The sequence below is a fragment of the Streptopelia decaocto genome, assembly GCF_964273445.1.
Source record: "Streptopelia decaocto genome assembly, chromosome: 15".
NCBI classification, from domain to species: Eukaryota; Metazoa; Chordata; class Aves; order Columbiformes; family Columbidae; genus Streptopelia; species Streptopelia decaocto.
This window is the reverse complement of record NC_138670.1, coordinates 12,915,619-12,941,465: the sequence shown is the minus strand read 5'-3', so window position 1 is coordinate 12,941,465 and position 25,847 is coordinate 12,915,619. Positions and strand designations below refer to the sequence as shown.

General features: G+C 63.7%; 3 protein-coding genes across 5 annotated transcripts; 2 read left to right on the top strand and 1 right to left on the bottom strand.

The window, feature by feature from the left end:
- Nucleotides 1-82: 82 nt before the first annotated feature.
- On the bottom strand, nucleotides 83-18,761 carry TCN2 (transcobalamin 2). Of its 3 annotated transcripts, XM_082065984.1 has the most exons (11): nucleotides 18,758-18,761; nucleotides 2,937-3,031; nucleotides 2,213-2,402; nucleotides 2,040-2,108; nucleotides 1,814-1,950; nucleotides 1,545-1,706; nucleotides 1,289-1,464; nucleotides 900-1,074; nucleotides 613-805; nucleotides 341-462; nucleotides 113-275 (listed from the first exon to the last, which is right to left on the bottom strand). In XM_082065984.1, exons 2-11 carry the CDS (start codon nucleotides 3,016-3,018, stop codon nucleotides 187-189), a joined length of 1,395 nt encoding a protein of 464 aa, XP_081922110.1. In that variant the 5' UTR covers nucleotides 3,019-3,031; nucleotides 18,758-18,761; the 3' UTR covers nucleotides 113-186. The 3 variants fall into 3 exon arrangements, with proteins under 3 accessions (XP_081922111.1, XP_081922110.1, XP_081922109.1); XM_082065985.1 differs by lacking the exon at nucleotides 18,758-18,761 and having other exon boundaries at nucleotides 83-248; nucleotides 2,937-3,218; XM_082065983.1 differs by lacking the exon at nucleotides 18,758-18,761 and having other exon boundaries at nucleotides 115-275; nucleotides 2,937-3,239.
- Nucleotides 4,775-13,047, top strand: PES1 (pescadillo ribosomal biogenesis factor 1). Its single transcript, XM_082065981.1, has 15 exons — nucleotides 4,775-4,949; nucleotides 5,243-5,322; nucleotides 5,915-6,068; nucleotides 6,166-6,275; nucleotides 7,135-7,306; nucleotides 7,550-7,639; nucleotides 9,004-9,120; nucleotides 9,263-9,340; nucleotides 10,307-10,396; nucleotides 10,602-10,732; nucleotides 10,837-10,962; nucleotides 11,097-11,281; nucleotides 11,385-11,521; nucleotides 11,815-11,982; nucleotides 12,441-13,047. The coding sequence occupies exons 1-15, from the start codon at nucleotides 4,926-4,928 to the stop codon at nucleotides 12,525-12,527; spliced, it is 1,749 nt and encodes a 582-aa protein (XP_081922107.1). The 5' UTR covers nucleotides 4,775-4,925; the 3' UTR covers nucleotides 12,528-13,047.
- A 1,590-nt stretch (nucleotides 18,762-20,351) lies between the features above and the next one.
- Nucleotides 20,352-24,862, top strand: GAL3ST1 (galactose-3-O-sulfotransferase 1; the record flags this gene model as incomplete). Its single annotated transcript, XM_082066284.1, has 3 exons — nucleotides 20,352-20,486; nucleotides 22,316-22,449; nucleotides 23,713-24,862. The coding sequence occupies exons 2-3, from the start codon at nucleotides 22,325-22,327 to the stop codon at nucleotides 24,860-24,862; spliced, it is 1,275 nt and encodes a 424-aa protein (XP_081922410.1). The 5' UTR covers nucleotides 20,352-20,486; nucleotides 22,316-22,324.
- Between the last annotated feature and the right edge of the window lie 985 nt (nucleotides 24,863-25,847).

Below are 25,847 nucleotides of genomic sequence, written 5' to 3'. Positions count from 1 at the left end.
CTGGTCTGGGTGCTCCCGTCCCACCGTGTCCCCGCCGCTCCTCCCCGGGCAGGTTTGGGGTGCCGGCGTGGGGACGCAGGGGAAGGACGAAGCAGAAGGCAGCAGGTCTGGTGCCCAGGGCACGGGGTTCATTGCCATCACCCCGATTTCATTGACATCGCCCACATTTCATTCCCATCACCCCCTCTACCACTGGCTCAGGCGCAGGATCAGGGTCTCCCCATCGTGGGGTCTGTAGTCGGCGACACCTGCAAATAGAGGGACAGCGGCCCTGGCTGGGAGAGCGGCTGTGGGGGCTGCCTGGGACCCGACCCCCCCGGGCCCCCCACCTGTCACTCACCCATCTGCAGGCTGGTGCTGGGTGCGGTGAGGAGCTGCCAGTAGCTCCGCTCGTGCCGCCGGGGCCCCAGCCCCAGCACCCGGCTCAGGAAGGGGCCCTGGGGGGTGTCCTGGGTGTCAAACCTGTGGGTGACAGGGGATCCGTGAGGGTCTGGCCCAGGGAGCCAGGCGGTGGGGACTGGGTGAGCCCATGGCACAGGTGCAGGGCACATGGCCACCCTGGCTGTGACACCCAGGGAACCCGGAGGGTACCCCCACCCTGGGATCACATACGTGAAGCTGTGGGGTCCCTGCGCAGCGGCCGCCTTGAGCACGTCCAGGAGGGAGGCGCCAGCTGGCGCGGGCACCGGTTGGTCATAGAGCCGGCCCTGGGGACACCGCGGCTCAGGACACTCCACCACCAGCCGCACTGTCATGTTCCCCGGCACCTCAGGCAAAGGCTCAAGGACAGCAGGCGTCAGCGTGTCTGTAAGTAGAAAACCACCATGGCACTGATGGAGACCAAGTCACCAGCATGGTGGCATCTGTGCCAACCCCATCCCAGCTCCCCCGGCTCCTACTCGGCTCCTCGTGGCAGCGCATGGTGGCAATGTCCAGGTAGGAGCGGCCATGCAGCGCCGGCAGCACCTGGGCCATGGTTGCGGCGGTGCTGAAGGTGTCCAGGTTCTCCAGCAGCGCGGCCATGGCCCGGCCGTACGCCAGCTGCGCCCGGCACGTGTTGGTGGCGATGAAGACCTGGGAGTGGGAGGGAGGAAGATGGTGGGACAGCAGCCGCAGGTGGGTCACGGCCCTGGGCCATGTCTGCACCCAAACCTGCACCCGTGCTCGCTTTGGCACCCACCGTGAACCTGCACCCTGAGCCCACACCCCGTCCTGCACACATCCCCCCACACCCATGTCCCAAACCCCCACCAGCCCCTGCACCCGCGGCCCCTGCGCTGACACCCACCTGCATGGCCCACGGGGTGCTGTAGACGTTGCCGAAGAAGCCGTCCTCACCCTGCGCCTCCACCATCCTCCTCCTCACCCCGCGCGTGGCCGTCCGCAGCTCGGCCGCCAGCCCAGGCCCCACCAGCCGCTCCCGCTCCATGCAGGTGAAGGCCAGTGCTGCCACCGCCTCCGTGTCTGCGGGGACGCAGTGTCACACCGGTGTCACCTGCCCACCTTGGGGTGCCACCACACCGCCTGGCCCCACAGTCCCTTACCTGTGGCGCTGCCTCCATCGTGCCTGAACCGGCCATGGTGCTCGGCCGCCAGCAGCCGGCGGATCACCTCCTCCCGCACCCGCTTGCGGTGGACGCACAGCGCCAGCACGCCCAGGCTGTACTGGTAGTAACTGGTCAGGGGGTGGCCGTGATGCCGGGAGCCTGGGGACAAGGTGTCAGGTCACCGGGGTGAGCTGGTGGCCCCACGGCTGGATGTGCCAGCACACAGGTGGGTGGTGGCCGTGGTCACCCCGTGGGGCTGCTCTCACCTGCCCAGTCCTCCTCCAGGTAGTACTTCAGCCACGTCACCAGTGAGCGCTGGGGACCGGGGTCTGGCGGGGGACAGGCGGCCCGCAGCCCCAGCAGGTACAGCGCCAGCCGCCCCGTCTCCGGCCCCTCCGCACTCCTGCAAGACACCGCGGCAGCTCTGGATGGCAGCCGGAGCCCCCGCACCACACCGGGGGCTGTCACTGTGCCCGGGGGACACACACATACGTGCTGTTCTTGGTGACCTCAGCGTCCTGCTGGTGGTGGCCATGGGGCCGGACAGCTGCCTGCAGGCTCCTGCGGGGACCCGGTGTCAGCGGCCTGGCAGCGTGGGGGACAGGGGACAAGGGGACATCCCCCACAGGCACACGCGGGGACCTGGTGTCCCGCCCGGGACCTACCGGCCGTAGCGGTGCTGGAAGGCGTCCCCCAGCCGCGCCAGGTACCGCTCCTCCCCGCGCAGGTCGTGGTCGCCGGCCAGGCGCAGCGCCAGGTAGACGCTGGGGTCGGGGTCCCGCGCCGGGTCCCCCGCCAGCCCCAGCAGCCGGGAGCTCAGGGCCCAAACTGCCGCCTGCGCCTCCTCTGGGGCTCCTACACCCCCCCGGCCCCGGGGAGCGGAGAGTGAGGGGGGCAGGAAGGGCCGAGCCCACCCCCGCGGCACCTGCAGCTCCCGCACCCCTGGAGGCCCAGCACCACCCCTGCTGCACACCCACCTCGGGTCCCAAAACCTCAAGTCTCTCCGCAAAAAATGAGGAAAAAACAAAATAAAGAGACATGACATGAAGTAGGAACATGGAGAACCCAATGCCCAGGCACCATCCCACTGCGCCGAGGGGCTGTCAGGGTGCCGGGTGACACCCCTGTCCCCAGGAGACCCCCAGGGACCGGTGTCATGGGGCAGCTGTGGGCACAGGAATACGGTTTAAGCCCAGTGGGCATTGGGGAGAGCTCAGCCCTGGAAAACTCATCCCTGGGGGGTACACGAGGCAAAGCCCCCCCTGGGGCTGGAGCAGGGGGTGGTGCCCGTCCCCACCAGCCCCGCTCCCCGGGGACCCCCTGTGGGCACCGTCCCCTGCGCACAAGACCCGGCGGGACGCGGGGGCGCGGGGCTGTGTCCGTACTCACCGCAGGGCCGGGCCGGCGGCACCACGGCCTGCAGCAGCAGCAGCAGCAGCAGGCACACGCCGCAGCGGGCAGCGGCTGCCATGGCACAGCTCGGCACGCGGGCAGCCCGGCACAAACACAGCCCGGCCGGGACGGTGCCGGTGACAGGAAGGTGTCACAAGGGGCCGTTTCCGCACACAGGGGCTAAGTCAGCAGAAACAGGGAAGAACTTTGGCAGAGGCGAAGCAGAGGGGAGCAGGGCTGAGATAAGGTGCTGACAGCCGCTCTTCCCTCCTGGCACAAACCCACCGGCACCGGGTGTCCCTGCCCTGCGCCCCACGGCTGGGGCACCCAGACCCAAATAGCCCATGTTCAGGTCAAACTCACCCGTCAGTGAGCCAAAAAAAGAAAGAAAGATGAAACCCTGTGCCCTCCACCCCCCCAGCCTTTGAAAGCAACAACAACCGCCTGCCCGGAATGGGAGTTTTACTGAGAAGGGAAATGAGGATTAATCAGCCCAGCTCAGCAGACCGGGGTGGGTACGGGGGTGCTGGATCCCAGGAGGTCAGTCCTGCAGGGGTCCCCAGGCACTGCTGGGGGACACCTGGGCTCAGGAGAGGGTGACAAGCCCCTTCCTACCCCCGCAGAGCCCCTACAGCTGCCACACCCCTGGGACACAGCAGGACCCTCACTGGGCACAGCTCAGCCAGGCAGGGAGGTGACCTGTCCCCTCCTGTCACCGCCCACTGCAGCCACTGTCCCGAGAGCGCAGGGGACGGATGGGGACCAACCAGGGACCCCTCAGGTGTGTGAAGCACCAGGGAGGGCAGCGCACGGAGAAAGGCCTGGACGTGGGGCTGCGGTGCGGAGGAGCCAGGACAGAATCACACACAGGATCCCAGAATGTCAGGGGTTGAAGGGACCTGGAAAGCTCATCCAGGTCAATCCCCCCATGGAGCAGGAACACCCAGATGAGGTTACACAGGAAGGTGTCCAGGCGGGTTGGAATGTCTGCACAGAAGGAGACTCCACAACCCCCCTGGGCAGCCTGGGCCAGGCTCTGACACCCTCACCAGGAACAAGTTTCTTCTCAAATTTCAGTGGAACCTCCTGTGTTCCAGTTTGCACCCATTGCCCCTTGTCCTGTCACTGGTTGTCACCCAGAAGAGCCTGGCTCCATCCTCCTGACACTCCCCCTTTCCATCTTGATCCCCAGGAATGAGTCCCCCCTCAGTGTCCTCTTGTCCAGCTCCAGAGCCCCAGCTCCCTCAGCCTTTCCTCACACGGGAGATGCTCCACTCCCTGCAGCATCTTGGTGGCTGCGCTGGACTCTCTCCAGCAGTTCCCTGTCCTGCTGGAACTGAGGGGCCACAACTGGACACAAGATTCCAGGTGTGGTCTCCCCAGGGCAGAGCAGAGGGGCAGGAGAACCTCTCTGACCTGCTGACCAGACCGGACCCCAGAGCCACCCGCCCCGCAGCCCCGGGCGGCAACCAGGGGCCTGTGATCCCGGGGGTTGCCCCCAGCTGCAGGGACACGGGAGCCGCAGGGACACGGGAGCCGCAGGGACACGGGAGCCGCAGGGACACGGGAGCCGCAGGGACACGGGAGCCGCAGGGCCTGCGCAGCGCGGTCCCGCGCTCACCGCTCCCGGGCTGCCCCGGCCCGCGGGCCCCGCGCCGCCCCCGCCCCGCTGCATCCCGACATGCCCGGCGCTGCCCCGCTATATCCCAGCGCGCACCGCGTCGCAGGACCCCCTCTGCCAGCGCGCGCGGGCTGCCCGTGTCGCGCCTGACCGAGTTCGGCCCCGCTGCCTGCCCGCACTATCCCCGCCACCCGCACTGTCCCCGCCACCCGCACTGTCCCCGCCACCCGCGCTGCCCGCTCTGTCCCCCTGGCCGCCGCGGCGCGGGAAGGCTCCGGCGGGTGCGTGTCGCGGCGCCGGGCGCAGGCGGGGCGGGGCCAGGCCGGGGCCTGTGGAGCGCCGGGAGCACGCGGAGCGGCGGAGCCATGGGCGGGCTGGAGAAGAAGAAGGTACCGGAGAAACGGAGCGACCCGGCCCGGCCCGGCCCGCTCCTTCCCCCGCCGGCGGCCGCGCTCACAGCCCCGGCGCCCTCCCGGGTCGTGCCCCCCGTTACCCGCGCCCGCCCGTGTCCTGCACGCCCCCCCCACGCCGATAGCGGGGCCCGCCCGTGTCGTGCCCCCCGGTGCCGGTGCCGCTGCCCGCTGGTCCCGTTCACCCCCCGCTGGTTCCCGCTCCCCCTCCCCCCGGTGGCTCCGCTGCTGCCCCTCCCGTGCCGACCCCCCCAATCCCCCTCTCTCCGCAGTACGAGCGCGGATCCGCCACCAACTACATCACCCGCAACCGGGCGCGGAAGAAGCTGCAGCTGAGCCTGCCCGACTTCAGGTGCGCCCGGGACCCCCGGGGCCCCTCCCGGGCCCCGCACCCCAGATCCCGCCTGGCAAACAGGGGGTCGGGCCCAGGGAGTGGCCCTTTCTGTAGGAAATGGGTGGTGTGTCCCTGGGTTGGAGGCAGCCGAGGTTTGGGGTGACCCCCCCGCCAGAAACACCCCAGGACAGAGGGACAGACCCCAGGATGGAGGGACAGACCCTGGGACAGAGCTCAGGATAGAGGAACAGAGCCCGGGATGGAGGGACAGACCCTGGGACAGACCCTGGGACAGAGGGACAGACCCTGGGACAGAGGGACAGACCCTGGGACAGAGCTCAGGATGGAGGGACAGACCCTGGGACAGAGGGACAGACCCTGGGACAGAGCCCGGGACAGAGGGACAGACCCTGGACATGGGGACAGACCCTGTGATGGAGAGACAGACAGAGGGGCAGACCCAGGGACTGAGAGACAGACCCCAGACAGAGAGACACACTGGACGGAGGGACAGACCCCGGGATGGAGGGACAGACCCCGGGATGGAGGGACAGACCCCGGGATGGAGGGACAGACCCCGGGACGTTCCACCCTCTGTCTCACCCCCCAGGCGTCTCTGCATCCTGAAGGGGATTTACCCCCATGAGCCCAAGCACAAGAAGAAGGTCAACAAAGGCTCCACCGCACCCAGGACCTTCTACCTCCTCAAGGACATCAAATTCCTACTGCACGAGCCCATCGTCAACAAATTCCGGGAGTATAAGGTGACCAGCCCACCCGGGACCCCTGGGGCGCTGCCCGAGGGGCTGCTCGGGGCTCATCCGCCCACATGGAGCCCCTGTCCTCCCCCTGTCCCCGCAGGTGTTTGTGCGGAAGCTGCGCAAGGCGTACGGGAAGAGCGAGTGGAGCACGGTTGACCGGCTGAAGGACAACAAACCCAGCTACAAGCTCGACCACATCGTGAAGGAGAGGTGAGCCGGCTTTGGGGGAGCTCTCCCTGCACCCCCCAACTGCGGAGCCTTCGCCGTGTCCGTCCCTCTTCGGGAATCCACCTCCTGTGTGTGTTCTGGGTGTTTTGATGGAAGTGGGTGTTTCTGGGCTGGAGCAGAAGTGTGAGCGAGCAGGGAGTGCCCGGCTGTCCCAGGTGGCTCTGGGATCCACAGGAAGGCGTTGAGAGCTCTGCTCCTTCCCCTCCTCCTCGCCCTGAGCAGTGTTTTCCTTGGCGCGCCGCTGGAGGGTGGATCGTGCCAAAGGAGTTGGTGAATTTGGTGGCAGTGAGAGAAGGGAGGGAACTGGCTCCTGTCCCAGCAGCACCTGGACCTCGCTGTGCCAGTGTGGAGAGCGAAGTGGCACTGAGAGACCGATGCTGCCACAACAAGCTCTGTGGTTTGGGCGCCTGGCAGCTGCCCGATCTGCGGGTTTGTGCTTCTTCCTCCAGCCACAGCATTTCGAGTCCTTCGGCTTCTGTGTGGCCTCATCCACCTGGCCCAGGAGTGCCCAGTGCCCCTGGATCTGGCCACATGCACTTGTTCCCAAGCCCTGTGGGGCAGCAGCGGTTCCAGGCTGGGACTGTGGGTGCCCTAAAACCCATGTGCACCCACCCTGCACTCAGGGGTGCTGCCAGCCCTCGCCAGGGGTTCCTGAACCCCAGGAGCTGTGTGGCTGTGTGGCCCAAGGGGACACCCTGTCCCTGTCTATCACCAGCGTTGGGGGGACCCGAGGAGACGGGTGCCCCGTGGTGCCTGATTCTTTCTCATGTGAGGCTTCCCGCAGCCCCAGCAGCTTTTGGAGGCCACCGGGGCTCATGCAATCCCCCTCCTGCCCGGACAGGTACCCGACGTTCGTGGACGCGCTGCGGGACCTGGACGATGCCCTGTCCATGTGCTTCCTCTTCTCCACCTTCCCGCGCACGGGCAAGTGCCACGTCCAGACCATCCAGCTCTGCCGGCGCCTGGCCGTGGAGTTCATGAACTACGTGATCGCCTCCCGCTCCCTGCGCAAGGTGGGCGCTGCGGGAGGGATGGGGACAGGGACAAACCCTCCCTGCCCCGGGGGACCGTGGGGGCAGGGGACTTGTGCCCCGGGAGGGCAGCAGGGTGGCTGTGCTGGCAGCTTCAGGCGGGGAACAGGTTCTGCAGTGACACTGCCCTGAGGAGCCCGCTGACGAGGGAAGGGTTAATGAGGACAGGGACGAGGGAGCCCCCATGGCCGCCCTGCCCCTGAGCTCTGCACTGTTCCCTGCCAGGTTTTCCTCTCAATCAAGGGCATCTACTACCAGGCCGAGGTGCTGGGCCAGCCTGTCACCTGGATCACCCCGTACACCTTCGCCCACGACGTGAGTACCTGAGCCGAGTGCAGCAGGATCCGTGCAGGACCCTCACTGCTCCTGTCCTTGTCACCAGAAAGGGCTGAGGGACCATCCTGTGTCCCTGGTGCTGCAGAGGCAGCCGGGGCCATGCCACCCTGTGTGAGGACAGGTGGCACGGCTGGGGAGGTGTGCAGGGACACAGCCCTCTCGGGGATGGCTGTACCCGTGTCCCCTGTACCTGGCAGTACCAGTCTCCCCGGTTCATTTCCTCTTGTCAGTTATTAAAATGTGCCTTAATCAGCAATTAAAGATTAACTTGAAGGAATGAGGCTGGTGGCACAGAAGGAGATGAGTTGGACCCGCGTGCTCTGCCAGGGAGGTTCTGCTTGTGGTGCAGTGTGAGGGGAGGGCTATGACTGTCCCTGCACCAGGACAGCTGCATCCTGCACTGCACCTTGCTGAGATTCTTGGTGCGCAGAAGCTGTGCTCTTGTTTCACTCCGGGACTTTCCGGGGTGCTTGGGTTGAGGCTTTCCAGCCATGTGGCCTTTGGCACATCCCATGCTGGGGCTCAGCCCCGCCGTTGAGAGAAGGGAACGGAGCTGGTGAGGGGCTGGAGCACAAGTGTGATGGGAGCGGCTGAGGGACCTGGGGGTTCAGCTGGAGAACAGGGGCTGAGGGGAGACCTTCTGATCTCTGAACTGCCTGAAAGGAGCTTGGAGCCAGGGGGGTCGGGCTCTGCTCCCCAGGAACAAGCACCAGGAGCAGAGGAAACGGCCTCAAGTTGCGCCAGGGGAGGTTGAGGTTGGATGTGGGAACAATTTCTTCCCCAAAGGGCTGTGGGGCATTGGAACAGGCTGCCCAGGGCAGTGCTGGAGTCACCATCCCTGGAGGGCTGGACAGATGGACATGAGGTTCTCAGGACATGGGGCAGTGCCAGGGCTGGGTTGTGGTTGGGCTCGATGATCTTGAGGGTCTTTTCCAACCAGAATGATTCTGTGATCTATGATCTCCTCAGCCAGCCCCGTCCTTCCCAGCAGCGGCTCCTCGCTCCCTGAGTCCTGGCTGTTGTGGGGCTGTTGACCCCTGCCGGGTGTCAGCTCCTTGTTCTGCTCTGCCTTGGCCTCATCTCACCTGCCAGAGCAGAGTCCCCAGCCCAAGCCACCAAGGTCCCCAGCCCTGGTGGGATGAGCTGCTCCATCTCTGAGCCAGTCCCTTCCCAGAAGGGGTGACAGGGCCCCCGCTGCGTGGCAGCCTGGAGATCAAACCCTGCCAGGGTCTGGCCGTGGATCTCCAGACCACGCTGTGAAGAGGACAGGATCCTGTTCCTTGTCCCTGCTGAGGGCTCTGATCCTTCCTCCTCCCATCCTCACCCTTCCCCTGTGCCCGCAGCACCCCACGGATGTGGATTACCGGGTGATGGCCACCTTCACAGAGTTCTACACCACCCTGCTGGGCTTCGTGAACTTTCGCCTCTACCAGTCCCTCAACCTGGTCTATCCCCCCAAGGTGAGGCCACCACCCGCCCTGGGGAGGCACCGCGCTGGCCAGAGCCTGGTGGGCCCCCCGGGGTGGGTGATGGGAAGCGAGTCAGGGTGGTGGCGGGTGGGATGTTTGGGAGCTGCCTCCCCATGTTGCTGTTTCTCCCCAGATTGATGGCCAGACTGACACTGAGCTGAAGCCTGCGGAGGGCACAGAATACGCTATGGATTCCGAGAGCTACCTGGAGGTGAGGGACGCTGCTGTCACTCTGGCAGGGCCCTGTGTGCCCTCGGTGTCACAGAATCACAGAATGGTTAGGGCTGGAAGGGACCTCTGGAGATCATATAGTCCAACCCACCTGCTCACGCAGGGTCACAGAGCAGATCACACAGGTGGGTCCAGGTTTGAATGTCTCAGAGAAGGAGACTCCACACCCGCTCTGGGCAGCCTGGGCCAGGCTCTGGCACCTCCCAGCAAACAAGTTTCCGCTCATGTTCACATGGAGCCTCCTGTGTTTCAGTCTGTGCCCGTTGCCCCTCACCCTGGCGTTGGGCACCACTGAACAGAGTCTGGTCCATCCTCTGACACCCACCCTGAGCTATTGATCCATTGATCACATCCCTCTCAGCTTCTCTTCTCCAGCTCAACAGCCCCAGCTCTCTCAGTGTCTCCTCACCACAAAGATGCTCCAGACCCCTCAGCATCTTTGTGTCCCTGCGCTGGACTCTCTCCAGTAACTCTTTGTCTTTAAACTGGGGAGTCCAGAACTGGACACAGACTCCAAATGTGGCCTCCCCAGGGCAGAGCAGAGTGGGAGGAACCTCCCTTGACCTGCTGGTCACACTCTTCCTGACAAATCCCAGGTTTGGCCCAGGTTTCTTGGCCACAAGCGTGTGACCACAGTGTCCATGTCTTGGCCACAGACTGTCCTGGGCTTGGTGGGTGAGGAGCAGAGCCTGGTCCCTGCATGGGGGCAGGTCCCAAACTCCTTGTCCCCAAATGCTGGCCAAGGGCAGAGCTGTGCTTGTCCTTGGTGGCCACTGGCCTGCCCTGTCACTGCGAGGGACCCTCCAAAGCCCCAGAGCTGGGGAGCCTGAACATCTGTCTGGTCCTTTGCTCTGAGAAATCGCCTCCTCCTTCCACCATGGGGCTGCCCCTGTTCAGTCCCCAAAGCCCTGGCTGGGTGTGACGCCTTCTTGTTCTCCCACTGTAGAAGCTGTCGGCTCTGAGCGCCAGCCTGGCCCGGGTGCTGGCACCGGCCCACGAGGACGAGGTGGAGATGGACGAGTTCCCGGTGGAGGGGGTAAGAGCCTGCTGGGGGCTCAGCCCTGGCTTTGGGTGGTCCTGTGTGTGGCATCTTGTGGCCAGGCAAAGGCTGGGAGGGACTGGGGTGGTGCTGGGAGGGACTGGGGTGGTGCTGGGAGGGACTGGCAGGAGGACGGGGACAGCACCTCCTTGCAGAGAGGGGCTCAGCGGGGGCTGCTCGCTGAACACTTTGCCCTGAGCAGGAGACGGCAGAGCAGATGGACGCGAGGAAGCAGGAGCAGGAGGCCCTGGAGAAGCACAAGAAGCTGTTTGAGGGGCTGCGCTTCTTCCTCAACAGGGAGGTGCCTCGAGAGCCGCTGGCCTTCGTCATCCGGTGCGTGGTGGCCAGGCTGTCCCTTGCAGCCCTTCTGGCTGATCTGCCTGATGTCCCTGAGGGTCCCTCCTGTTTGTCTCACTCCTTGGTGGGTTTTGCTCCAGGTGCTTTGGTGGCCAGGTCTCCTGGGACAAGTCCCTCTGCATCGGTGCCACCTATGACGTGACCGACCCCTCCATCACCCACCACATCGTCGACCGGCCCCGGGTGGAGCCGCAGGTTGTGGGCAGGTGGGTAAGGCAGGTGGCCTGTCCCCAGCATGGCCACCTGGGCTAGCAAGTGTCACTGGCTGTCCCATGCCTGCTCTTCTCCCTCACAACCCCCCAGGCTCCAGGGCCTGACCCCGCGTCCCGCTGCCCCGCAGGTATTACCTGCAGCCGCAGTGGGTTTTCGACTCCGTCAATGCCAAGCTGTGTCTCCCCGTGGCCGATTATTTCCCCGGCGTGCTGCTGCCCCCGCACCTCTCGCCCTTCGTGACGGAGCAGGAAGGAGACTATGTCCCTCCCGAGAAGCTGAAGCTGCTGGCCATGCAGCGGGGCGAGAACCCAGGTGTGCGGGGCCCCGAGGCCGCAGGGGCTGAGCTGGGGGCAGCGCTGAACCCGCTGTGGGGCCAGCGACTGCGCTGCTGTGGGTAACGGTGGCCTCTCTGTAGATGATGAGAGTGAGGAGGAGGATGAAGAAGAGGAGGAAGAGGAAGATGACGATAAAGAGGAGGAAGAAGATGAATCTGAAAAGGAAGAGGAGATGAAATTAAAGAAGATGGAAGAGCAGAAGGCTCAGAGTAACAAGGTGGGGTTCCCGGCAGTGGGGTGGGAGTGCAGGAGGAGGCGGCTCTGGGGTCGCTGTGGGTTGTCCCAGCCGAGTCCCTGTTCTGGGAGCGCAGTGGCTGTGCTGCTCCTGCGACAGCCACCGCGCTGCTGGGTCCTGGGCCCACGTTCAAGAGCTGCAGCTCCCGCTCACACCAGCTCCGGAGGCTGCTGCAGCTCTTCTGTGGTCCCGCTGAATGGCATGGAAATGTTTGTCCCTGGGGAAGGGCGGGTGAGCTCCTAGTGTCCGGGATCCTGAGCTCTGGCTCCCCGCAGGCACTTTCCGTGAAGGTGACGGCCGGCAAGGTGCGGCTGGAGGACAAGCAGCGCCTGGAGCAGGAGCAGCAAAGCGAGGAGAAGCGCCTGGCCATCATGATGATGAAGAAAAGGGAGAAATACCTCTACAAGAAGATCATGTTTGGCAAGAAGCGCAAAGTCCGAGAGGTAGGAGCATTGGGCTGCTCTGGCTGAGGGCCCTTGCCTGGATCCTGGTGCTCACTTTTCCCAAAGTGGCCAAGTCTGTACCCGTCTCAGGGGAGATGGAGCAGCCTCTGCTGCTGATAGACTCTGCCCGTGCTGGGCTGCCACTTCAGCTGCTCCGCGTGCCTGGTGAGGGCACGGAGCAGTGGTGGGCAGGTGCGAAGCTCCACAAGTCCCTTCCCCGGCGTCCCCAGGCTGCATTCACTCCACCCGGGCAGGGCAGAGCCCCTCGTGCTCCCTCAGGTCCATAGCTTGTGCTCAGCAAGTGAAGCTGCCACCCTCTCTGTGCCCCACACCCGGTGCTGGCAGCCGATGGGTCCATCTCCCCCCCCATAAAGCCGGAGGGTTTGGTGGGGCTGGGGCAGAGCACCCTGGGTGTCTGCAGCCTGGTCTGACCGTGGGTCTTGGGGGTTTGTCCACAGGCAAACAAACTCGCTGCAAAGAGGAAAGCCCACGACACTGCCGTCAAAGAGGAGAAAAAGAAAAGCAAGAAGGCGCGACGAGCATGATGGGGTGCAAGGGTCCCCGCGGGGGCTGTTTGCACCCTGCAGACACCATCAGCTTTGGGTGAGAACCCCTCAGCTGTGCTCTTGGGACAGACATGCTAAATTTAAACATTTAACACACCTCCCGCTGTGCCTTTCCTGGGGCTCCCTCGCCTCCCCTCCGCCGGTGTCACTGCCCGTCTTGGGCCGGGCTGCAGGATCGGTGTCACCAGGACTGTCCTCACGCTGGAGCCACGTCTGCTTCCCAGCCTGCAGGGGTGGTGAGGGAGGAGGGCTCAGGGCTCTTGCAGGTCCCTCCGGGGCTGTTCCTTTTTAATTTGCACAGCCTTGGGCAAAGGAGCAGGAGCTCCCCGGGGGCTGCCCAGCGTGGTATTAGAGTGTCTTGGAGGCTTGGCACAAAGAGTGGGGAGAGAAGTCCATGGCAGAGGGAGCCTGTCCTCTGCCCAGTTCTGTCCTCTCACAGCCGCGTGACAGGCTGTGCTTCTCTTGTATTGTTATTTTTAATTAAAGAAGGTGACGCTTCCCTGCGGTGTGTGTTTGTTCCCTCCCAGCTGTGGCTCTGCCCGGTGCTGGGCACAGCAGCAGAGGTGCCAGTCGCTACATCTGGGACGAGTGCGGGGCTGGAAGTGCCTCCTCATCCCTTCCCTGCACCAGGTGCACAACCCATGGGTACCGTGGCTGTTACCTTGTTCCTTGTCACTCTTGTTCCCAGTGCAGAGTTTGGGGTTGCTCCATCGTGGCTGCGGGCAGAGACCCAACTCTGAGCACGTTTTGTTCAACCAAGGGAAGTGCAACATATATTTTTTATAAATATATATAAAGGGTGAGTGTCAGGAGGATGGAGCCAGGCTCTTCTCGGTGACAACCAGTGATAGGACAAGGGACAATGGGTACAAACTGGAACACAAGAGGTTCCACTTAAAGATGAGAAGAAACTTCTCCATGGTGAGGGTGGCAGAGCCTGGCCCAGGCTGCCCAGGGAGGTTGTGGAGTCTCCTTCTGTGCAGACATTCCAACCCGCCTGGACACCTTCCTGTGTAACCTCATCTGGGTGTTCCTGCTCCATGGGGGGATTGCACTGGATGAGCTTTCCAGGTCCCTTCAACCCCTCACATTCTGGGATTCTGTCCTGCCCCTGGGGACACGCTGGGACCACCAGGCTGGAGAGTAGCTCAGCAGAAAAGGACCTGGGGGTCCTGGTGGGCACCACATTGACCATGAACCACCAACGTGCCCTCAGAGCAAAGGGGGCTGATGGTGCTACATGAGGAGGCTGAGGGAGGTGATCCTGCACCTCAGCCTGGTGAGGCCACTGGTGGAGAGCTGTGTTCAGCAATGGGCTCCGCACTGCCAGAGAGACATGGACATACTGGAATGAGTCCAGGGAATGGCCACCAAGGTGATGCAGGGAGTGGAGCATCTCTCCTAGGAGGAAAGGCTGGGACTAGAGAAGTCAGCATTGAGGGAGATCATATCAATGGGTATAAATACAGAGGGTTGGCTGTAAAGGTGAAGCTGGGCTCTTCTCAGTGATGCCCAGCACTGGGACACGAGGTGATGGGCACAGACTGGAACCTGGGAGGTTCTTCTGAACATCACTTCTTCACCATGGAGGTGACCAAGGACTGGCACAAGGTTGCCCAGAGAGGTGGTGAATTCCCCATCTATGGAGATCCTGTAACCAGGGAGGTTGGACTGGGTGACCTTCAGCGGTGCCCCCAACCCCACTGGGATGCACTTACCTGCAAAGGCACAAGTGGAAGGTTTTTGGGGTTCGCTGTCCTGCTCCCACCTTCCTCCAGCAAGAGGCCAGGGGGATGATTTTTTGGGGTGACAGAGGTGTTATATGGGGGCTCTTGGCTGAGATAAAGCAATGCACAGAAAAACTAGGGCTGCCGTGGTTGGCAGGTCTGGCATCGGCAATGTTAGTCCCTCAATTTTTCCCCTGAATCCCATTTTTTTCCCCCAAAACAGACACCCCCCTGCGTTTCCTCGCTGGGGCCCACACATGGCTGTCGGCCTCCTGGGGAGGGGAGGTTAATGCCTTTTTGTGCAAGATTTATGGGGGTTTGCCCTTTTTTGGCTCATTTTGGAGATGGGAAGGAGTGTCCCAAGGTGGGGTTGCTCACAGTGGGGTTTTTGTAGGGTTTTGGTGAGCGTGGCTTCATTGAGGGTGACGGTTGTGCCATCTCATGGGGTTTTATGTGGACACCTTGTCTCTGGCCATGGGGAAGGCTCTGGTAACTCACGGGGCTTTATAGGGACACCCTTGTCTTCAGTTGTGGTGATGGTTTTGCCATCTCACGGGGTTTTGTGGGGACACCTGTCCCAGCCATGGTGAGGGCTGTGCCACCTCATGGCACTCCCGTGGGGACACAGGTGTGGCCGTGGACTCACCCAGCGCCGGGGTCAATAACCGCGGAGAGCAACGACAGCGCGGAGGGAACGGCCGATAACAGGCCTGCCCCGCGCCGGCCGGCCTGCTCGCCTGCTGCTTTGTTCTCTCTTTAATTCCTTTTTCGTCTTTTTCTTTTCCTTTTCTTTTTTCTCTTTTCTTTCTTTATTTTCTTTCTTCTTTCCTCTTTCTTCCTCCTTTCTTTTTCTCCCATTTCTTGCCTTCAGCTCTCAGACCAGGAGGAGGTTCCATCACTTGGGACCTGCTGGGGCTGCACCCAGAGCGAAGGTCCCACCACAGGGCGGGAGACCCTGGATGTGGTTTCCCACCCCCACGGGAGCCATGGGACACCCAGAGCACCCGCGGGACACCTGACACCCCCGGGCAGTGTGCGGGGTGGCCGATAAGGACCGGGCGGTGGGGCCGGTGTGCAGGACCAGCTGCAGGAGCAGCCCCGCAGCCGAGCTGCCTGCCCGGCTGACCACAAACCAGTCGTGCTGCCCCAACACCCACCAGTTCTCCCTCCATCACCAGCACTAATTACAGCTTTTCCGCCTGATAAAGGCTCCTGACACTCAGCCATTGCGTGTCTGGTGGGGCCAAGCCCTCGCCAGGACGGGCGTGCCACCGCGGTGCCGTCCATCCATCTGACTCGCCACTCGGCTCCTCACCAAATCCCTCGGGATCCCCAGCTCTGCCGTGTGTTTTCCTGGCTTTCCTTTCAGCGTGAGTGCTTCATTTGTACCTCCAAATCCGGGGGGGGATTTGCTCTGCACACTCCCAGGTGGGGGGACAGGGGACGGGGAGTGAGGGACATCATGGTGGGGCCCTCCTGGGGGTGGTTGCACCCCTGGGGTGCAGGAGATGGGGCGCTGCGGCTCTCCAGCTTGTTAAAATCGCATCCCGAGGCTGCAAGCATCCCTTGGTTGAGCTGCCACGTCCAGCTCACTGCGGTTCTCTTCCAGCTGGAAACCCTTCCCAACACCATCCCTAAAATAAGAGGGAAACATGAAATTAAGAGAAGTTCCCCGTGGGGAGCGGGTGGGACGGCTCCTTGCCCTCACACCCCTCTTTGCAGGGTGAACCCAGGCGAGGGGATGGAAAAGCCAGCAGCCAGAGCCAGAGCAGGTGGCAGAGCCAGGCGTGTTATTTAGTTTGGTGTTGTGGCCATTACCTGTGACAAATGGGCCCGGTGGGGCAGGGAGAAGCGATGGGCGATAAATCCCGGGCGTGACTCCAGCCGGGGCTGGTGCAACTGGAAACACGCTGGATAAGGGCTGGGGGGCTGCACGCCCACCGCACGCTCGGGCGTTTCGCTGCCCTGAGAAGGGACGAGTCCCCTGTCCCCATCCCACCCACGGCCGCTGCCTCCCCAGGGGCAGGTGGGCTTGTCCCAGTGCTGATGTTTGGGGAGCACGTACTTGTGCTTGCTTGTGCTCACTTGTGCGCTTGCTTGCTCCTCTTTGCTGCCCACCGCAGCCCGGCTGTAATTCTGAGGAGCCAGTGGAGGTGGTCCGGGGCTGGGGACGCTGGGGGTCCCTGTCCCGGGAGAGCGGGGACATGCCAGTGGGGTCAGCACCTGCGGGGAGGCGGCTCCTTGTCCCTCACCTTGCGATGGCAGAGAACATTCTGGCTTTTCTCGTCCCCCAGCACCGGTCGGGGTTGCACAGGTTGGCTCCGGGGTTGGGACCGGTCCCGCAAAGGCCAGGCAGGACATGTCAGCTGCTGCGATGAGGCAATAGCTGCCTGCTCAGCACTCGGCGCGGTCAGCCCAAGCGCCGCGGGGGTGAGCTCTGAACCGCAGACACCTCCGTCACGGATGGAGAGCTGGTGGGTACTGGGCACAGCTCAGGGTGCCCTGTGGCAACGCTGCCGGCAGAGCTCCGGGGCGCTGGATGCTGGCGCAGCCGCTGCTCACTTGGCTGCTGAGCGAGCACCCCGGGACTATCACCACGGTTAGCGGCAGAGCCGGCCCCGAGGGCAGCGGGGAGCACCAAGGCTGGGGCTGGCACACAATGGCCCCTTCTCTGCCCCACCGCAGGGTGCCAGGTGGTGCTGAGCCCTCCTGCTGCAGCCAGGGAACCCGCTTGTCCCACTGACCACAGCCACATCATGGCAGGATGGGACCCTGCGGGCAGCGACACCCCTCAGGCCGCTGTAGATGGAGTGCATGGGGAACCCCAAAGTCCTGGCACAGCTGGTGGGACCAAGAATCACAGAATCACAGATGGTTTGTGTTGAAGGGCCCTCCCCAGCTCCCCCAGTGCCCCCCCTGCCATGACAGGGACATCTGCACCAGCTCAGGTTGCTCAGAGCCCCGTCCAGCCTGGCCTGGGATGTCTCCAGGGATGGTTCAGCCACCACCTCTCTGGCCAACCTGGGCCAGGCTCTCACCACCCTCAGGCCAACAATTTCTTCCTCATGTCCAGCCTGAATCTCCCTCCTTTAGTTTAAAACCATCACCGCTTGTCCTGTCGCAACAGGCCCTGCTCAGAAGTCTGTCCCCATCTTTCTTATCAGCGCCTTTTATATACTTTTAAGTAAGAAAAGCAGAAAAAGGCCGGTGGCAGCACGGTGGTGCCGTGATTATCATGTTGAGGGTGGAGAAACGCAGATATTGCTGCCGCTAGGGCCATAAAAGCCATTTGGCTATGGTGGCAGCGGGGCGGGGACGGCTGCGGGCAGGATGGAGAGGAGCCGGCAGACACTGCCGGGACACCCGGGGAGCAGGTGGCCGGGTCGGGGTGCGGGGCTGTGCCCCCCACAGCGCTCCCACCCCCAGGTGAGCCCAGGCACCCGGCGTGACATTCCGGACATGAGCCGTCCCACAGGAGGAGGATGGTGGCTTGTGAGAACTGGCCCCATGGGGCAGAGAGGAGCTGATGCCACCGCCGAGGGACAGCCATCGCGAGGGACAGCCATCAGAGGGACAGCCATCAGAGGGACAGCCATTGTGAGGGACAGCCATCAGAGGGACAGCCATCGTGAGGGACAGCCATCAGAGGGACAGCCATTGTGAGGGACAGCCATCAGAGGGACAGCCATCGTGAGGGACAGCCATCAGAGGGACAGCCATCAGAGGGACAGCCATCGTGAGGGACAGCCATCATGAGGGACAGCCATCAGAGGGACAGCCATCGCGAGGGACAGCCATCAGAGGGACAGCCATCGCGAGGGACTGCCATCAGAGGGACAGCTATCAGAGGGACAGCCATCAGAGGGACAGCCATCAGAGGGACAGCCATGGCGAGGGACAGCCATCAGAGGGACAGCCATCAGAGGGACAGCCATCAGAAGGACAGCCATCGCGAGGGACAGCCATCAGAGTGACAGCCATTGTGAGGGACAGCCATCAGAGGGACAGCCATCAGAGGGACAGCCATCGCGAGGGACAGCCATTGTGAGGGACAGCCATCAGAGGGACAGCCATCAGAGGGACAGCCATAGTGAGGGACAGCCATCAGAGGGACAGCCATCAGAGGGACAGCCATTGTGAGGGACAGCCATCAGAGGGACAGCCATCAGAGGGACAGCCATCGCGAGGGACAGCCATCAGAGGGACAGCCATCGTGAGGGACAGCCATCGCGAGGGACAGCCATCAGAGGGACAGCCATCGTGAGGGACAGCCATTGTGAGGGACAGCCATCAGAGGGACAGCCATGGTCACCCACCATCCTGCTCCCACCCCGCGGGTGCCGGCTGGGGGGCCAGGCCAGGCCGGGGGCTGGCGGTGCAGGGGAGCGGAGGGGCTGGGCCAGGGACCATGGTGACAATGTCCCCGTTGAGGCCGTCGCCGCAGATGGAGACAAACGTCCCCGTTGTTCTGGGCGCTGGCAGGCAGCGGGCAGGCAGGGGCTGAATGGCCCCTCTGTGCTGCCAGCAGTGGGTGGGGAGCCGGGTGCCCGGGGTGGCAGCGGGAGCTGGGCCTGGCCCGGCTGTCCGGGGAGCCGGGCAGCGCCCGGCCGAGCCCCACATCGCACCGCAGCCGCGCTCATTCCTCCCTGCTCTTCCCTTCGCCAGGCCGGACACACGCGGTCGGGCCCCCGGTGATGCCGTAGAGGCCGTGGCTGCTGGGAGGCTTTGGAAGCGCCGGCACTTGCGGGGAGCTGCCCGGGACCAGCGTGTTCCATGTCGGAGCAGCACCGGCCCCCCTGCCCCGCGCCAGCCCCGCAGAGGACAGGGCCGGCTTGCCCGGAGCAGCTTAACCAGAGGAAAAGGTGATTTCTGGGGGGATTCAGGGCGTTTGGGGGGGCAGATCTATGGGGCAGGGTGCTGGAGGGGGCAGGTGTTTGCACCCACGGGGGGTGCGCAAGGGGGACAGGGCCATAGGAAGGATGGTGTCTGTGTGGAACTGGGCACATGCAGAACAGATGGTGCCCGCAGGCTGGTGGGGCAGGAGGAGCTGGTGGACGTGCCTCACGCCCAGCAGCTATGGACGTCTGGCCATAAAGGAAACAGCTCCCATAGGGAAACCCCAAAAGAGCACTCAGGGATGTCCCCAGGGACCGGGGGATCTGCTGGGACACGGGGACAGGGCTGCGGGGCCCTGTGGCCTGGGCCACCACGGGGTGGCCGGTGGGGAAATGGCCGGCGCGGCCGTGTCCTGTGGCTGGGAATTCGCACCGGCAGGCTGAGGGCTGGCGCCACGGCCGCCCCGCGCTAATGGGAGCCCCGGGACAAACGTCTTGATTGCCGCAGTTCTCCTGGTGAGCTATTAATAATTAAGCCACTCACTTCAGGCAAAGTCAATAGAGCAGCTGGGTTGGGACCTGTTTGCAGAAACAGCCCAGGAGCCAGCCAGGGTGGAGCAAGACATCCTCTCGCCATCCCGGGGCGCGGGGCCGGGTGCCGGGGGGATGGCGGGGTCCCCTGCCGCGCCAGGAACCGAGAGGTGGGTTAATGGCGCGGTCTCGCTCGCTGCGGCGGGGTCGGTGCTGGCACTGTGCCCGTGGCGCAGCAGCAAGGCGGCGTGGAGCAGCGGGATGCAGCTTCGCCCCCGGCCGGCAGCGCCCGCGCGGGCAGGCGGCCCCTCCGGCACGGCCAGGCCTTCGCCGTGGCGTTTCCAGGTGATGCCAACACTGGCGCTGCGGATGGCGACCGCAGCGCAATCACAGCCAGGGCTTGAAACCAAACCAAACCCTGGCTGTTCCCAGGCATGCGAAACCCTCTCTGCTGCAATTTTGGTGTAGGGCTCGGAGCCACCTGCTCCCCCCGTGGTTACCCCGCACACCCCGTATCCCTCTGGTCCTGCCGCGCTTGGCAGGGGCTCAAAAAACCGTCTGGGAAGAGGCTGGATGCAGCCAGCCCTGCCCGGCCTGGGCAGCCCTGCTGCAGGGCAGGGGGAGCGCCGGGCACGTTGTGGGGTGTCACCAGGTGCCCCCCCATCGGCATCCCCAGCTGCTGCGCTGGGTGCCGGGCGAGCGGTGCCCAGCACCTGGCTGCAGCCCTGAGCTCCGGTGTCATTTTCCATTCATTATTCATTGAGCTGGAAATCTCAGCGGCAGGAGGTGACCGGGGGGGCCAGAGAGAGGGGGAGGCAGGCGGGAGCAGCAGCCCCGGGCTCACCGTGCCCCAGGCACCCTCGCGCTGGCTGGGTAACTTCTCTGCTTGGGGTTCAACTTAGAAATCCAGGAGAGTCTTTGCTATGTGGGGGTCGAGGGGGCTAAAATGTGTCTGGGTGTAAACCACGGCTCTCCCAGCCGGGATTTAATCTCTGGATTATCCGCTGGAGCGCGGGAGGCTCTGATGCTTGATGCAGTGGGAGGCACGGGGGGGCGGTGAGGTATTTCTGGGGTGTTTTTGGGACGCGGGCAGCCTGGGCTGGAGGATGCCCGGGAGCCAGAGCGGTGCCGGGGCAGCCGGAGCGAGCGGGAGCTCGGGGGGAGATGCTGCTCCCGCAGCCACTAAATGGGGGTGCAGGGCGGGGGGGGCAGCCGGGTCTCTGCCCTCAGCTCGGGGGGTGCTCCTGGTCGCTGGGCTCTGCTCGCGGCCCCCGGCAGCGGGTGCCACCGTCACGGGTGGCACGTCCCCTCATCCTGCCGCAGAGGACAGCCCTGCTGCAATGCGGTGGCTGGAGTGCCGGAGCTGCCGGTGCCCCCCACGTCCCCGGCCCGCGGCGAGCGGCGGCGGCAGGTGGCCGGGCAGGTGCTGCCGGGGGACACGGGGGCTGCAGGGGGACAGCGGCACTGGGGGAGGCGGGCACGGGGGGCAATGGGGCTGGGGGCAGAGACAGGGAGGAGGCTGCCTGTGGAGGGGCTGGGTGTACGTGCATGAGTGTGCATGTGTGTGCATGCATGAGCACACATAGACATGCATGTATATCTATGTCCTTGTGCATACATGGGCACGCAGGTGGATGTATAGATGTGTGTATACATGTGTCTGTATCCCTTTGTGTGCAGAGGGGGGTGTGAGTGTGTGTGTATGCACGTGTCTGTGTCCTTGGGGGGGATTCATGAGTGCATACATGAGCGTGTGTGTGTCCCTGTGCGTGCACGTGGGTGTGTGAGCCTGCACAGAGGTGTGTGTGTGTGCATGCACACGCGTGAACCTGCACAGACGTGTGTCAGTGTGCCCGTGTGTGCGCACGCCTGGATGTGCACGGATGTGTGTGTCCCTATGTGTGCGTGCACATGTGTGTGTGTGCACATGCCCGCTGGCTGTGTGCGTGTGTGCCATTGTGCACGCACACATGTGGATGTATGTGCCATTGCACATGTGGGTGCCATCCCGCCCCAGACCCCCTTTGTCCAGCAGGTCTCTGTGCCCCTGTCCCCACCCTGAGCCACCCAGAGGTGCGGGTGCCCGGGGGATGAAGCCACGAGCCCCCCTGCAACCGGTGCTGCTGGAGGGGCCGGGGGACGCGGGCACAGCTGCACTGGGCAGGTGTCACAGCACCAGCACATTCCCGGCTGATGTGGCTCCTGATCCAGCCTGGAGATTTCCTTGGCAAAAGGGATCCTGGCTGCCCTTAGGATGCTCCTGCCCATGTTGGTGATTTTTCGGTGCTGGGGCTGCCGGTGCTGCCTGGCAGAAGGTGCCCGCCCTGCAGCCGCGCTGCCCCATGGCACAGCTCCTTCCTCCCCCCATGCCCAGCCCTACGGCTGCTCCGACAGCCCTTGGCTTGCACCCCAGTATCGCTCAAGGCGGGCAAAGGGTGGGCAGGGCGGGCAGAGCTGCTGCTCTTTGGCCACACATCCGTTGTGCCTGTGGCCAAGGACACACCTGGCGCTGGCTCACCTCTCTCCTGGCAGTGCCAGCACCAAAAAGCCCAGTGAGATGCTTCCTGGGACGTTCCTATGCCTTATTTGCCTCTCATTTGCGTCACACAGTTCCCCTGGTCCTCGTTTACTCACCCCAGTGCTAATGGTTCTCCTCTCCTCTCGCCGGGCACAGGTGACCAGGATGCTGCACCATGGGAAGCCCTGGAGGTCCATGTGCAAGGGGCTCGTCCTGGGGACCCTCCTGACCAGCTTCATGCTGCTGCTCTACTCCTACGCCATCCCCCCGCTGCAAGTCAGCGTCACAGAGTGAGTGTGGGGTCCCCGGGTGTCCCCTGGCAGCTCAGCCTCCCCATTTCACACCGGGCACCCCTAAACGAGGGTGCTGGGACTTTCCAGGCTCTGGTGGCTTCACATCAGGATGTCCCCTTCCTACAGGCTCCTGTTGGAGACCGTGCCTTGTCCCTTGGCTGGGAGGGAAGGCGAACCCCAACTCCCTGGGGGGCTGGGAATGCTCACCCCAGGGGGATCCACTGCAAAATGGCAGCTGGTGCTCAGCTCCTGGATGATGGAGAAGATGAGGAGGTGCCCACTGCAGCTTCATGTTCCCTGGTGTCCCCTGAGAGAAGGCAAAGTGTCACAGGAGACGCTCCCCAGCAGCCAGGAGCCATGAGCAGTTTTTCAGGTGCTCTTTATCAAGGGCTTGTCCTCCCAAAGCAATCAGAGCACTGCCACAGTGATGATCACAGTGGGTTCAAAGCTTCCTGCTGCCTGTCACAGCAAAAGCCTGTGCTCAGCAGGGCTCGGCTTCCGGCCATCCCTCCCAGCAGTGAATCTGTCACCAGGTTTATAACTGATCCGCCCACGGGTGTTTCATAAGCAACATGATAACTTGTGTGTTATCAAGGATCAGCTTTCCAACTTCATTAATGGTATCGAAAGTCACTCGATGCTGTGGTCTCTGTTCCCTGCTTCGAGCATCTCAGATAACGCACAAGTTATTCTCCGTGCTCCCCAAGGGCCTGCGGGGCCACACGCTGAAATTTCCTTCTTAGCTGGGGTGCTGGATCCTCCAGGTGCCTGGAGCTACGGCCATGGAGCTTGTCTTGGTGCACATCTCAGTGTCACCTGCTCCAGGGCCACCATGGCTGTGCCCATGGGGAGCGATGGGGACGCCCTGCTCGGGCTGTGCTGAGCAGCTGCTGGGCACTGACCATCATGAAGACGCCCATAGCAGCACAACCTTAGTGGCTGGGGTTGTCCAGGGGGTGGACAAGCTCGGTTAGGTGGCTTGGAGGTGCAGCTGATGTCGGGGGGCTCATGGGGACAGTGGGCCTTGCTCTGCTTGTCAAGGGGCTCCAGCCAGGTGGGTGTCCCTGTCCCGTTGGGCACATGGCTGGGGGTGAAGAGGGCTCTTCCCAAAGCCCAGCTTGTTTCTAACAGGGAGCCCAGGGGGTTCTGGGGGCAAGGACCCACCCCTGGTGTGCGCACCCCTCCCCATGTCCAGCTCCTCCAGGTAGGACAACGGCCAAGCTGCCCTCACCACGGTGTCCTGTCTCTTCTCCCCACCAGGATCCCCGTCCCCTCCTCCTGCTCCTCCTACCCGGCCCCCGCCCAAGTGCCGGCAGCAGCCAACGGCACGGGCAGCCCCTCGGGACGGAGCTGCCTGCCCAAGCGGAACATCATGTTCATGAAGACCCACAAGACGGCCAGCAGCACCATCCTCAACATCCTCTTCCGCTTCGGCGAGAAGCATCGCTTGAGATTTGCCTTCCCCAACGGCCGCAACGACTTCTACTACCCCTCCTACTTTGAGCGCAGCCAGGTGCAGCACTACCGGCCGGGCGCCTGCTTCAACATCATCGGCAACCACATGCGCTTCCACTATGAGGAGGTGCGCAAGCTCCTGCCGGCGGACACCACCTTCGTGACGGTGCTGCGGGACCCTGCCTACCTCTTCGAGTCTTCCTTCCACTACTTTGGGCGCGTCATCCCCCTCACCTGGAAGCTGACGGGGGAGGACAAGCTGGCCGAGTTCCTTCGGGACCCCTGGCACTACTACGACCCCAACGGGTTCAACGCTCACTACCTCCAAAACCTCCTCTTCTTCGACCTGGGCTACGACAACAACATGAACGCCAACAGCCCACTGGTGGAGGAGCACATCCAGGAGATAGATCGCCGGTTCCACCTCGTCATGTTGCTCGAGTACTTTGACGAGTCCCTGGTGCTGCTGAAGGACCTGCTGTGCTGGCAGCTGGAGGATGTCCTCTACTTCAAGCTCAACGCCCGCAAGGGTTCCACGGTCTCCCGCCTGACACCGGAACTCTACGAGAAGGCCACCTCCTGGAACCTCATCGACGCCAAGCTCTACCGCTATTTTAATGCCACCTTCTGGCGTAAAGTGGAGGCCTACGGGAGGGAGCGGATGGCCAAGGACGTGGCCGAGCTGCGGCGGGAGAATGAGAAGATGAAAAGCATCTGCATCGATGGGGGACACGCCGTGGATGCCAGTGCCATTCAGGAGTCCTCCATGCAACCTTGGCAGCCGCTGGGGGAGAAGTCCATTCTGGGCTACAACCTGAAGAAGAAGATCAACAAGAAGCACCAGAAGCTGTGCCGCAAGATGCTGACGCCTGAAATCCAGTACCTGACCGACCTGGGGGTCAACCTCTGGATCACCAAGCTGTGGAGCCGCGTGCGGGACTTCCTGAAGTGGTAGGGGCCGGCGGGCACCCCGCTCCCCCAGGGAAGAACCAGGTGCTTTTCCTTTTTCTTACTCATGGTGTCTGTTGGTTGGACATGAGCAGAACTGGCTGGAGGCGCCGGCACCTGGGAACAGTTGTGGGGACCAGGGAGATCATCCGTCACCTTTCCCCTGAGTCCCCACTTGGGCAGGAGCCTGTGGGGGAGAGCAGAACCCACGAGGGGCCAAGAACTGGGGGCTTGCTTTTCTCCAGCAGGATCTACTTCTTTCCCCACAGAAAGGTATTGATGAAGGACGTGGCCTCGTCACGGCAGGAGAAGGATGTCATCCCCACGCCACGGGCCAGGCAGCACGGGCAGGGACCTGTTGGGTGGTGGGAATGGGGGGTTCTCCCTGTCTGGGGTGGGCAGAGCTGCTGGCAGGGAGCCCGTGCGCCCACAGGCTCCTCGAACGCCCCCCTTCCCCCTGATCCCTGGTTTGGGGCTGTGTGCCTGCTCCGGCGGGTCCCAGCCCATGGGTGCAATGAGTGCAGCACGTTCTCAGCCTTCCAGCAGCCCCTGGCGGGCCGGGCCGTGCAGCCAGCTGAGACGTGGCGGCGGCTGCTGCGCTTGGGTTTGGAGAACGGAAAACCCACCCCAAGCCCTGGCATTTATCAACGGGCTCGTGTTCCCTGTGGATGAAGGGTGTCCATGCAGCAGGTCCCCTCCCAGCCCCACCATCCCGGTTAGAGGTCTCCGTGGCTCCGGTCCCCACAGGGGACATCCCAGGAGGCCCACGGGGTCTGGTGAGAACTGGCGTGGGGAGGAGATGGGGAGGGGGTCCGGCGGCTGCTGTCCCGGTGACGCCATCCCCCAGGCACAGGGGGATTTGGGGACGGGGGTCCATCCCTTCCCCTGTGCAGGGGACAGCCCTCGGTGTCCCGGCCGGGCTGGATGACACCGGCAACGCCGCATCCTGCCGCGAGCAGCCCTGGCCGGGCAAGGAGGTGGCTGAGCCTCCC

What these genes read in the sequence shown, in the direction of transcription:
- TCN2 (XM_082065984.1), bottom strand. Translation starts at nt 3,018, where the DNA reads ATGGCAGCCGCTGCCCGCTGCGGCGTGTGCCTGCTGCTGCTGCTGCTG. An exon ending in TTCCAGCACCGCTACGGCCG is followed by an intron (nt 2,109 to 2,212) that starts GTAGGTCCCGGG and finishes GGGTCCCCGCAG; the next exon opens with GAGCCTGCAGGCAGCTGTCC. An exon ending in GCGCTGCCACGAGGAGCCGA is followed by an intron (nt 806 to 899) that starts GTAGGAGCCGGG and finishes TTCTACTTACAG; the next exon opens with ACACGCTGACGCCTGCTGTC.
- PES1 (XM_082065981.1), top strand. Translation starts at nt 4,926, where the DNA reads ATGGGCGGGCTGGAGAAGAAGAAG. An exon ending in GCGGGCTGGAGAAGAAGAAG is followed by an intron (nt 4,950 to 5,242) that starts GTACCGGAGAAA and finishes CTCTCTCCGCAG; the next exon opens with TACGAGCGCGGATCCGCCAC. An exon ending in AGAAGGCTCAGAGTAACAAG is followed by an intron (nt 11,522 to 11,814) that starts GTGGGGTTCCCG and finishes GGCTCCCCGCAG; the next exon opens with GCACTTTCCGTGAAGGTGAC.